The sequence below is a fragment of the Blennius ocellaris genome (genome assembly GCF_963422515.1).
Source record: "Blennius ocellaris genome assembly, chromosome: 11".
Taxonomy (NCBI): Eukaryota; Metazoa; Chordata; class Actinopteri; order Blenniiformes; family Blenniidae; genus Blennius; species Blennius ocellaris.
Window position 1 is genome coordinate 7,437,834 of NC_137660.1, and position 12,222 is coordinate 7,450,055.

Here is a 12,222-nt window from a genome sequence, read left to right on the forward strand (position 1 = left end):
ATTTCAAGTGCCCATTTTTATTCCTTTACATACACTTTGACACACTTTTCACACACACGGAAAAATCATCTCGCGTGATAATCGGATCCAATAATTTAGGAGAAATGAGCCCAGTTGATAATACTACTCGTTTGTTAGTACTCCTTCATTAGTTCAATGAAAGAGCTCATATTCAAGGAGTACAACCAGCTGCTATTAAATCATCCGACGCTGTGTGATGGGAACTCTTTGACCTGTAAGAAGAAGTCTGAGGACTCGAGAGGCGCTGGAGAATTCAGAGTGAACCGAGCGTGAAGTCGGCTGATCTAATGGCAGCAAAACTCCACTTCATGTCTTTTAGTAAGAAGAGAGTGTGTGAGTGTCCCGGCTCCAGCGCTTGTTCCTGCACGTCAAGTATTTTGCTCCCGGTCGACACAAGGAGTGGCACCTGAGGGGGGGTTTAGGGTTAAGAGGGGGGGCTAAAACTGGATCTACAGTTCGTGTGCCTGTAAAGTTACATGACAGTCATGTCATCCCACACCCGTAGGCTCACGGTGATCAAATGTCTCGTAGCCTCCAGCAGAGATTTTCCACTGGAAATCACAGAGGAAACCGTTCCAGGATAACCTTATCAATATCGCATCTTAGTATGATTGTCATTTTCTCCATTTATTAAGAAACACACACTTCATTCTTTTCTATAATTCATATTATAACTTTATTAAAATACAAATGTATAAAAGCATTGTGTGGTATTAAAAAAAGACTTCATATTTACATGATTTTAAAGCTAAAATGGGAAATTGTACACTCATGCTTCAGAATCAGAAACCCTATAAGCCCAAAACTGACAAAAGTAATATAAAAAGACTCATTAAAAACACTTTAAAGTCATCAGAGCTAAAGAGACATTGAAAAAAACTATTTTTGCTAATATGAAGTCCGATTTTGGTCCAAATATGTCATTTTCTTTTAAGTTGTCTTCAAACGGACTTCATCCTGAACACGTTACTGTCAAACTGCTGCACACTGAGCAGAGAGGTGCTGGCTTTCACTCCCACGGGCCTCAGGCATACTTTTTACACGTATATGTTATTTTCCACCGGCTGACGCGTTCCCTGATAGCTCGGACTGCATCGTGTTGTTGAGGGGCTGATGTTCAGGCCTCGACAGGAGGAAGTGGACGGGGCGCAGTGAAGCTGACGTCCGGCGTGTAAAAACCCTGCAGAACCCCGTCGACCACAACGTCCGGCAGACCTGCAAGACACCGCTCAGGGTTTAAACCTGCCATTCCCCACAACTGAATATTGTACAACTGTGCATCATGACGTATCGGTCGAAGATGTTCTTTTCCCACCTGACGTGCCATCGGAGAGATAAGGATCGTGGAAGAATCCCACCACTCGCTGATACGGCGTCTGATAGCTGGGAGAGGAAGCAGAGACAAGACTGAGGAGGTTTTCACACTAAGGTTTAGAGTTTATGCAAGATGAGAAAGCTGATCTGCACCGGACAAGCAACCTCGCTTTCAGATTGTGGTGTGTGTGTGTGTGTGTGTGTGTGTGTGTGTGTGTGTCAGGGTGAATGAGATAGAATTCAGTTTTCAGTCTTTGCCAGTCAATGAACCCGACTTCTCTCTCCATTGTGTGTTCTTAAAGTCCTAGTGAAATGAAAATTCGACCTCCAAAACACTCTGGCTGTCGCTTCTAGGGACATTTTTTATACCAACTGGCCGAAGGGTAAAATGTTAAAACACGGCAATCTGCGAGAAAATAGCCGATAAACAGCGGTATTTTCGCTGCTGGGCGGAGCTTCTGACAATAATAGAGTGATGTCACTGGTTGTGCACACGCCCAAGTTGTGTTTATATTATGGAGGATCAGAGTTTTGATGACGAAGAGGCTCAATTTAACGATATTTCATCGTCATCGGGCATTTCAAACCCAGTGATTGATGAAGAAGACACAGAATGTGTCGTTCTGCCATCGGTGACCCCGTCTGGAACATGTTTGAGGAAGCAGAAGACGCTTCGTCCTCGTCTCCTCGTCTCCTCAGCCTCAGCAGCCGCCAGTTTTCACCGCGGCTTTGAGGCGTCCTGACTTTTGGCAGAACAACCCGGCTTCCTGGATCACGTTGAAGCGCTTTTCCAACTGCGCGGAATCACCGAAGAGTCCAGGTATTACTTGATCCGCCGCCTGTGCTCCTTTTCTCCTCTCTCGGTCTCCTCCAGGCTCAATCTTTCGTCAAGGCTCATAAAACGCCGACTATAACTTCAGAACACTGTTAAAACTTGGATATTTAAGAGGGAAACAAGCCGATATAAACACAACAGATGGAGATCTGCACATCTCTTGACGTCACGCCCACGAAGAAGGATTCCCCCGACTTCCTCGGCTGGAGATTCAAAATTCAAATAACTTTGTTATGCGACAACAGAGGTGGGGCAGAGTCGGAGAAACCTTAGAAGCAGTACCCCAACTATCAGTTTTTGCAAAGTAGTGTTTTACATTTCACTAGGACTTTAACTCCGACACGCCACAGTGTTTCCAGTTAAAACGCGTTGCATTTGCGTCTTTGTTTCAGAAAAGTTCCATGTTTACAGGGCAACGTTTTGAAAACAATGTTCGTTTCCACAGAAATGCTGAAAACGCTGTTTTAATGACGAGTGGGTGCGATTTGGTTTTTCGTAATGAAACCACACACGCAGAGAACAATGAGCGAGAAACCTTAACTATGGCGAGCACAAAGGCTTTTGACGAAGTTGGATCGTTATTGTTATATTATATTGGATTACTTACTGACTCCTAACTATAAAACCAAGTCTCAGGGGAATGTGGACTGGGAGTCATGACACTCTGGAGGCCGCCATCGTTGTTATTGTCCTTCTCGTCGCACATGTGCAGAGCTTTCCAGTCAATGTCAACATAATATATTCATCTGTAGATTTAGTTTTTTTGCACAAAACTGCAGAAGTATGACAAATTCAAGAAAAAGACCTTACTTGTAGTCCTGGCTGTCCAAGTCATCAAGTGATCTGGAATTAGAGCAGAAAACTGTTAGATGGGTGGCGTCGGGAACCACATCCAGCCCAGTTTCATCCGGACTGGGACGGATCGGTCACAATAACCTTGAGAGTTCAACTTTAATGGTTTCCTTTGTTGTGGTGCAGAACGTACGTGATGAAAATGTGGACATTTACACAACGACCAAACGATTCAGAGTGGAAAAACGACTACAATCTCAACAAGAAGCCATTTTGAATGAAGCCTTCAAAACACAGTGAGATGTACAAAAAACTTCTACAGCTGTTGCATTATGGGTGTTTTTACTAATGCTCGTCGAGCATCTTTCATGACAGCATCACCGATTTGTCAGGTTTCACAGTGCTGTGTCCACTACTCTTAATAAATAAATAAATAAATAAATAAATAAAATCAATGGTGGTGGTTTGCTGGGCTGCAGACAAGCACTCACACCTTTAAACCCTGTTTGATTTAGTTTTCGAATGAGAAAATGCTCGGAATGAGAATTAAACCTGATCATCGAACTAAAATCAACTTGTCAATGTCCTCGGTGACGAAGAGCTGCTGCTCCTCATCGCTGTCGGCAATGTTTCTGAAGTTTTATCACGCTGCTGCATTGCCCCGATCCCAAAATAGAAGCTCTGGATAAAACCCAACATCTCTGGGTGGGGGGTGGGGGGAGAGAGAGACAGAGACAGACAGACAGAGACAGACAGACAGAGAGAGACAGACAGACAGCGACAGACAGAGAGACAGAGTGAGACAGAGAGAGAGAGAGACAGAGACAGACAGACAGAGACAGAGACAGACAGAGAGACTCACTCCATGCTGCCGACCTTGTTCCCCGTGTGAAAGTGTTTGAGGTGGAGGAAGTCCAGCAGCACCTGCGGAACGTCCTCATTCTGATAGATGACGTCCTGCAAGACAAACGTATTCTTCAGGTGACCTGACGAGAAGGTGGAAACACGTAGACGTACATCACATCCAATTCATTGGTCACAGACGTAAAGTGATTCCGAGTCCAGGTTTCTGCTCGTTTCATGGCGGGTGTTCCCACTGGGGAAACAAGAGATCAAGCCGGCTTGTTTCCTGGGAAACCACAATCCAGGAGACGAGAGACTTTGTGAATTCATTTCGATTTGTATTTTGGGGAGAAAAAAAAAATTGGGTTTTTTTTTGACAAGTTGCTCTTCAAGGAATATAAATGAAAAGATTTCTCACTGCACATTAGAGCAGCGGTGTCAAACACATTTTAGTTTTCCCGCATTGTGAAAGACGGAGTTGTAGGAATCTATGAAGACACGAGCAATCCTCACATTCCCGCCGTGAAATTCCTCCCGTTACAGCAGGGACACCTGCTGCTTATCGTCAAGTGCGGCCTGTATATGTACTTTTTTTTTTTTCTTTCTTTTTAAACATTGACGGTGCGGCTTATATCTAGGTGTGTTCAATAGTCCGGAAATTACAGTATTTACGACGGCCGTGGTGCACAGTAGTAGCAGCATGTCTAGAAATTCTTGTTTCCTCTTGTTTCCACGGAGACGGAGTCCAAGTGGTTTCGAAAAACCGCCTTGGGAGCCGTTTTTCAAAAAGTTCCTTTTCAGTGGCTCTGAGCAACGTTGTCGTGTAAACAGACCCCCAAAAGCACAATGAAAGTTTTGCACTTTCACTTTGAACTCATTGCCGTGTAAATGAGCCCTTAGTGATAAAACGAAACCGGCGGCCATTTTTTTTTGTTTTTTTGAAGGAATCAATTTTGTCAGATCACCGTCATTATTGATGAACAGGGATCCATTCTCGTCAACCTTTTCATTCGCCATGGTACCATGGAGGAAAATATGACTCGCTTGCCTCAATTCTGGCGTTTTGGTCAAAGACTTCTGGGTAAAAAACACGATTACGTTTCACTGTTTTTACACGAGTGTACCTGGAGATAATCTTCCAGCTCCTGCCTCCTCTGCTCCAGAGGCTTGGTCCTCAGGTGGGGGTTTCTTTTGCTCGGGAAATCCGGAGTCTGGATGATTTTCCTGAGCTGTGGGTGGGACACATCAAGAAACCGCCGATTCAGCAAAAACAAAGTCTGTTAAAGTTAAAGCTTCATCTTCAAAGGAATATCTTATTATTTCAACTTGAAGGGATTTCTAGGATATGTCAGAACCTGCAACAAGTTTAGTCAAAGAATCCCACACACTGCAGCCACATTAACCCTTTATGGGACAAGTCACCATAGTAGGTTCCTTCCTGCTTTTTCTTGTTAAAACTAACCACGATGCCACTTTAAGTCCATTAAAGTTACAGAACACGTCACTTTTTGCAGGATATTAACCCCACATGATGATAAGGATGACATAACAGGACCATGAAAGCTTTTTGAAGACATCCAGTGAGAACTTTAGCCTCTTAAGAGATGTTTTTAAACTCGAAGTTGTAAAATATAGTGCCATTTCAGTCAGCTGGACACTTTCCAACAAATTTTAAATACATTTAAAAAGTTTCACAGCATCTTTGATGAATACAAACAATACATTTTAATCGTTTGCACTTATATGGCCATTTACATCATTTGAGTTTAATTTGGATCTACTAACTTGCTATTTGTTGTTAAATCACATCAAATGTCATTAGTTTCTTAAAATGTCCTCATGTGACGACAGTCATTTATAGTCATTGATGGCGTCATTTAAACTCCTAGAGAAACATAAGCAGGGACTAAGTGACGTGTAACCCCATCAGAGGTGAGGTTACAGTTTGTTTCCAGTAGATGGCGCTTAATGTTGCTTTTCTATCGAGCTGTGTTATCCAAACAAACCATTATGTGACATACTTTATGTGAATGGAAGTGTCACATAATGTGTGTTGTCATTGTCTAAAGAGCACCACTCATGAACATTTCAGAGATAATGCCATAAATTGTTTATTTCTTTAAGTCATAATAACAGAAGAAAAGTCACAAGTCTCAGCCGGTTGAATTTGTATGTAGTTGATTTTCATTTCTTCACAACTTCAGTCACTTTCATTTGCCCGTTCTCTGCTTTCTTCTCAATCTAACAAATTCAAACTTACAAAAAAAAAAAAAGAACATTTGCATTTATGCTCAACTGGAGCTGGTTAATTTACTTATTCTTCATTTTATGTAAAAGAAAGTCGTCACATATCTTAGATGTTACACCACTAGTGGGTTCCGTTTGTTTTTGTAATGAAACCACACACTCATACACAGATCTATGGAAGTACAGGGACATCCATATGGACAGACTGAGTCGCTGTTGCACAAAGTTTTATTAGTGTGTTGTTTAGTGTCGGCGTTCAAGATTTCCTATGTTAGGAATGTTTTGCTCAATCGTTCAGGACAATTGTGGTCAAACCAGCCAATCAATAGAAAAACTTGAGAATTCACTTTGTTAAAACTCATTTCTCCATATCTGAATGAAAACTAATAACAGCTGACACCTGAAGCACATTTCTGTCTGTTTCTTACATCCATTTTCTAGTTTTTCTGCTTGAAGTTAAAGGCTCTCTCAATAGAAAAGGTGACTATGAATGATTAATAAGAGGAAAAAGAGGTACAGAAGTGATTTTTTGCTGTGAGAATGATGACGGAGAAGTACAGACGAGGCCAGAAGGAGGGAGATTTGGCGAAAGCATATGACGGCGTGCCCAGAGAGGAAGTGTGGCATGACGGCGTCACGGGTGACTGAAGTACAGTTATCTGCAAAGTCCCCATAGTGCTTCACTGAATCCACATTTTATGATGCCGCAGCTTAATTCCACAATGGATTCAATTCATTCGTTTCTGAATGATCCTGAATAATCTACACAATAGCAGCCAAGTCAAAGGATTCCTCCTGGTTCTGCTGATCATCCTCTGACGTTCCCACAGCTCATTTGTGGTGAATTCACTTGTGTGGACACGATTTAGAGAAGTGGTCACGTCTGCCGTCATAAAAAGGCACCATACTTAACTGTGCATATCAGAGCACAGAGCAAAACAAGCCATACTTATGCCCATGAAGGCCATCAGGCACGTCGGGCAGCAATCACGGATCACCACTCTGTTAGTTTTGGGGTTCGAGACGTCTATCTTCCCGTCAGCCGCGTCCCTACAGTCTTTCCAAGCCAAGCCTTACGGTCCACAGAACTGTCTGCACACGACCGAGACCAGGTTTTGTTTTTTTTTTCTTTCCTGGAGCATGAGCAGGAAGAGCCAGCTCCTGAAGTAGACGTGTTTTCGCCTCTCCGGCAAGAAAAAATTCTTGCCGGAAAGTTCTGGTCTCGTCTGCAAAGCGTCACCCTGGTCGACACCAACTGCTGTGAAAGCACCACAATGTTGGACTTTCTAGCCTGAAAACAAACAGGTGCCAATCGTCAACTGACCAAAGTCCTTCTGACAGTGAATCACGGTGGAGGCAGCATCATGCTGGGGGGAGGGGGATTTTCAGCAGCAGGAATTGGCGGAGAGGGTGACAGAAGATGTAATATTGGGGGTGGGGTTACACAGAGGACCAGAGGAAGTCAGGATGACGAATAGAGGACAAATACAAGTACCTTTAGTTACTTGCTGATACCGAGTGCCGACATAAATACTTATTAAATGCCAATATGGTTAAATTTACTCGCTACACGAACGACTTGCAAAGGCTATGAGTGGGCGTGAATCACCTCCCACGTACGTCTCCAACAGCCTCGAAGGCTCCAGTGTGCTACTGCGTCTACCGTACGCGTAGCGCAGTGCCTAGCGTCCGTCTACGCACCGTCCCATGTGTACTACAGACCCTACACCCACAGGGCTCGCTGTGGCCGCCACACGCTCTGGCTCACATACTTTACCCGTGTCTAGCATGTAGCATTGCTGGCGTGTGAGGCCCAAAACCAGTTAGTATGTAGCATGTAGCATGGTTCGCGGTAAAATCCCCCTGGATCCATGGAGCTGTTGAAGTGAAGAGCAACTCTGAAGGTGATTAAGTTGCCGGAGTTCTATGAACTCACGTTCTCCTCCTCTTGATAGGTTTGCAGAACACAATAAATCTACAGTGTCTTTATAGTCATTGTCATCAATATTAATCTCAAAGCCGCTTCCATCGCATGGTCTCGGTTGGGTACCAGCCCGTCGGTTGTGTCGGGGATCTTTTTCTGAGTACAAGTATTCAGTGTTGTATCGGATACCACACCGGTATCAGTATGGGTGAATCCCAACAACAGAGCATATAATAGTTTCCCCTCGCAGGTCCACTGTACGCACCTTTCTGTGGAGACTGTAGAATTCACTGTTTCTTCTGAGCACAAAGTGTTTCCGCTCATTAAACAGCACCTCAACCCTGAAAAGCTGCAGGACAAAAAAACAAAGGAAAAACACTTAAAACAGGTTGGTAAAGAGCAATTCAGCTTCACCGGAGGATCAAAACATGGCGCTAAACGTAGAATAGATTTTATTTTAACAATTACTTTAGACTGCTATTGTGTCAGTCACATGTTGATAGTATTGATAGATAGTACTGATTCGCTCTCTGGATGACCCAAACAGGTTCTAGAAGGGAGAAATTATAATGAATGAAAATTTTTTATAAAAAAAAAATACAAAAAACAGGATGTGTCCAGCAGCTTAATGGGACAGCGGTTAAATAGTATGAGGAGGAGGAGGAGGAGGAGGAGGAGGAGGTCATCTTGGTGGAACATGGTGGCCTCTGTAAAATCTTTCACTCACAGTAATTTGATCTGAAGTTCACATCACTGATACTTAAAAGTACCAATATAAGATCAGTGGTTGTGGATTCAAGTTTCCCGAGTTGTCTAATCCTCTGTATTAACTCGTGTGTATGTGTGTGTGTGTGTGTGTGTGTGTGGTGGCCATTTTTTTCAGCTACAAAAACACACTGAATTCTATAATCATTTAAAAATATTTCACTATTTTTCAAATTGGCTTGCCTGTGTGATTTTGTGCTCAGTACTGCCCCCTACAGTTTGTTGCCATAAGTTCTCTGTTTCTATCAATCCTTGAGTGGAAATCTGAACAGCTTCTTTTATCTGTTGCTTTGATGGGCGACCTGCAGAGGAGAGCAACTGCTGCATTGGGAATAAATAAAGCTGGGAGTCCTGCCCCTCCGGATACCGCCATTGTTGTTGTTGTTGTTGTCATCCATCGACTCGAGCATGTGCAGAAGAACTAGTTACTACAGCAGTGGTGGCTTAAGCAGTGGCAGCATTTCCACCATCTATGTAGCCTGAGCATTTCTAGAAAGTTGTGTTTTCCTCCGTTTACACAACAACGGAGTTGCATTTTCAGTGGCAAAATTGTTGTGTTAGCGGAAGTTGTTGTCTTAATTGCCCTCCCCACCCCCACCCCTGTCTGTTTAGAGGCTTGTCCAGTTTAGTTGTTAGATTGCAACTTTTTAAGCTGGGAAATATTGTCTCAATATTCACAATGAGGGTTTATTATCTTATTGGTATAATTTAAGCTGTGTGTTGGTATCTGTACATGACGCTTCATTTCAGACCTCCAAGGTGTTTCTTCCCCACAAGTCTCTAGACACGCCCCTGTTCACTACTACAGCGTATTTACAGTTTTAATTAAAGCAACCTCATTAGAAAATTGGAATTATTTCTCTTTATTTCCAGCCGGTTGTGCTTCCACTGGAAGTAAAGTGTCGGCGGAGGATCCGGTTCGGATCACTTTCTCTCTGCAGGTAAACGGACACACCTGGTGACGGAAGCTCCAGCGGGACACGTCGCAGTGGCGAATAATACAAAGTAGGATGATGTCACCGTGTCTGGTCGCGTTTTCATTTCCATGTCATGTAGAAGAAACGAGAATTAAACAGAAGAGTCCTCACCTTTTTGCTTTTCCCGGAATCGTCCTCTTCCTTCTCCATGCACGGTATCGACACTTCAATCATGATCTCACGCTTGTCATGGGAGTTATTTTTTGTTTTTTTTTTAACTTTCAGATTGTTGCTGTTGTTTACAGCAAAAACACAAACACACGGTTCCTCTGCACCGATAAGCTGAAAAACTACCTGACACCGCGCGCGCTTCCTTGTGCGCTCCGCCGCGCGCACTCCGCTCCACCTACACACTAATTGGACGTTAGGAGAGCTCGAGCCTCTCCGAAAGGTGCGGTTCAACATTTAAAGGAGCAGGGGACACTGTGGAGCGTCACGCGATCGTCATGCGCAGCCGCTGTCTCTCCCTGTTGGGACGCTCGTCTCCCTGGACGTGTGGAGCGACATTCTTCTGCAGACGTCAACAGGTTGTATCTGGTCGTCTGCTCGTCACAATCACAGATAAAAACATTGCTTTGCATCAACACAGCGTGATTTGTTTTCTCAAAGAGGAAGACTCTGAGTCCAATTTGAGTTAAAGCCAAAAATACTGACGTTTCTCTTTAATATGTAGACTCACATTGTGACATAAACCTACGACCCCCCCCCCACCCCCCCCAAAAAAAGGGTTTTAACAATTGTTCGAACCATAAATGTCCAGCAAGTCTAAAGATAGTCTGATACTGTTGTGTTCTTTTTAATTCAGCTTTATTGCATCCACAATAAAATCAGAGTTGAATAAGTGTGTGTTTTAATAAAAGTAATTTTAATTTAATTTAATTTAATTTAATTTAATTTAATTTAATTTAAAAATGTTTAATTTTAAAATGTTTAATTTAATTTTAAAATGTTTAGTTTAATTTTAAAATGTTTATTTTATTTTATTTTAAAATGTTTATTTAATTATATTCAATTTTAAAATTAAGTTAATTTAATTTAATTTAATTTAATTGGGGGCAATTCCATGATCCACAGATTTCTCTGCTGTGTCTCCCCTGAAGCGCCTCACTTTAAGAAGTTTAGTGTATTTTCTTTATTTTTATTTTCTATCATTTCTGGGCTGAGTTGGTCTTTGGTTCCAGAAGCAGGCTACTCCAGACTCCTTCTGTTCAACAATAAAACATCAGCTTCAGAATGTCCTGAGTTGCATTTTCTCCCTGTGCATGTGTGTTTATTCTCCAGGTATCGACTCCTGTTTCCTCCCACACAGTCAAATAATGACTGCACATGATCTTTGGTTACGTCGTGCTTTTCAACATCTGCTTCTCGAAGTTCAAGAGGATCTGACGCAGCTCTTGTGGCGCAAAGCAAGACCGACGGGGCCTGAAAACACACTTTGAGGCCGATGGGTGTGTAAATGAACACACACACTCATAGAAAGAAGCCTTTGTTGTAGCGTTTCAATATGTTTGATAAGTTTTATGTTGTAAGTGCAACTTATCAAAACATTTGAAAACATGGGATCATTATAAGTCTGCTCTCACACTCACTGTTCTAATTGTATTTCTGTTTCTTTGTTCTGTACATTGACAAAAAGTAGATAAATAATCAGTCCATGATTAATAACCTAACCCCAATAAGTGGGTTCGGGTCGTATTTAACCACATCAGCTTCTTTTTTTTGGATCCAAATGAAACACTCGATACCTTTTAATACTTTCCTGCAGTCTTACATAAATATATAACGCACGAGTGTCCTTGAACTGCTTACCTGCAGTTTATGTACACAACTATATGAGGTCGACTCTAGGTAACCTCATGTCACTATGCAAACTGCGTAAATGCATAACACCCAAACACACACCTTTAAAAAGACGACAGTATTTGCACTATTTATTATTGAAGCATTAAATCTGTGAAGAATTCTGAAGAAGTCTTTGGAATATAGAAGAATTACAAAGACCATATCAACATGCCAAGCATGGACAATGATTATCTATTTCATGGATTTTAGACATAAAGTATTAATCAGAGCCTTAGAAAAAAAAAGAAAGAACATATTTACATACACAATCCACAGTTCATGTTACATTTGTAAATATGTACACAAAAAACTATGGGACGGAGGTACAGAGTGACTGATAGTGGAGGAGTTGGCGTAAATAAGCTTACGTGTCATCCTATTACTTTTTGGATATGCTGGGTCACTAATAGTTGGTTTTTTTTGCGTTGCTTGTTTTGTTTTGTTGTGTGTCCGTTGGGTTGTGTTGTGTTTCATTTTGTTTTGTTGTTTTGAATATTTTCATGTGTCGCTCACTTGTCCAAAATAAACTTTCAGCCAGAATTCTATTCATGTTCAATATTCATATACGGGGAAAAATAAAAAAATAAAATAAAAAAAATAAATATATATATATATAGGGTAGGATTTAAAAACTAATATTGAAACCAACCTACAGCAAGCAA

At 41.9% G+C, this 12,222-nt stretch overlaps 1 protein-coding gene across 1 annotated transcript; it reads right to left on the reverse strand.

The window, feature by feature from the left end:
• Window positions 1-734: 734 nt before the first annotated feature.
• On the reverse strand, window positions 735-10,036 carry snx22 (sorting nexin 22). Its single transcript, XM_080505369.1, has 7 exons — window positions 9,830-10,036; window positions 8,242-8,325; window positions 4,930-5,034; window positions 3,825-3,919; window positions 2,981-3,013; window positions 1,337-1,404; window positions 735-1,236 (listed from the first exon to the last, which is right to left on the reverse strand). The coding sequence occupies exons 1-7, from the start codon at window positions 9,890-9,892 to the stop codon at window positions 1,139-1,141; spliced, it is 546 nt and encodes a 181-aa protein (XP_080361495.1). The 5' UTR covers window positions 9,893-10,036; the 3' UTR covers window positions 735-1,138.
• Between the last annotated feature and the right edge of the window lie 2,186 nt (window positions 10,037-12,222).

Excerpts from the sequence above, each read along its gene's own strand:
- snx22 (XM_080505369.1), bottom strand. The coding sequence starts at position 9,892 with ATGATTGAAGTGTCGATACCGTGCATGGAGAAGGAAGAGGACGATTCC. Across the intron at positions 3,014-3,824 it reads AACAAGGTCGGCAGCATGGA|ATCACTTGATGACTTGGACA; the intron begins GTGAGTCTCTCT and ends CTCTAATTCCAG. Across the intron at positions 1,405-2,980 it reads TTGGACAGCCAGGACTACAA|CTATCAGACGCCGTATCAGC; the intron begins GTAAGGTCTTTT and ends TTCCTCTCCCAG.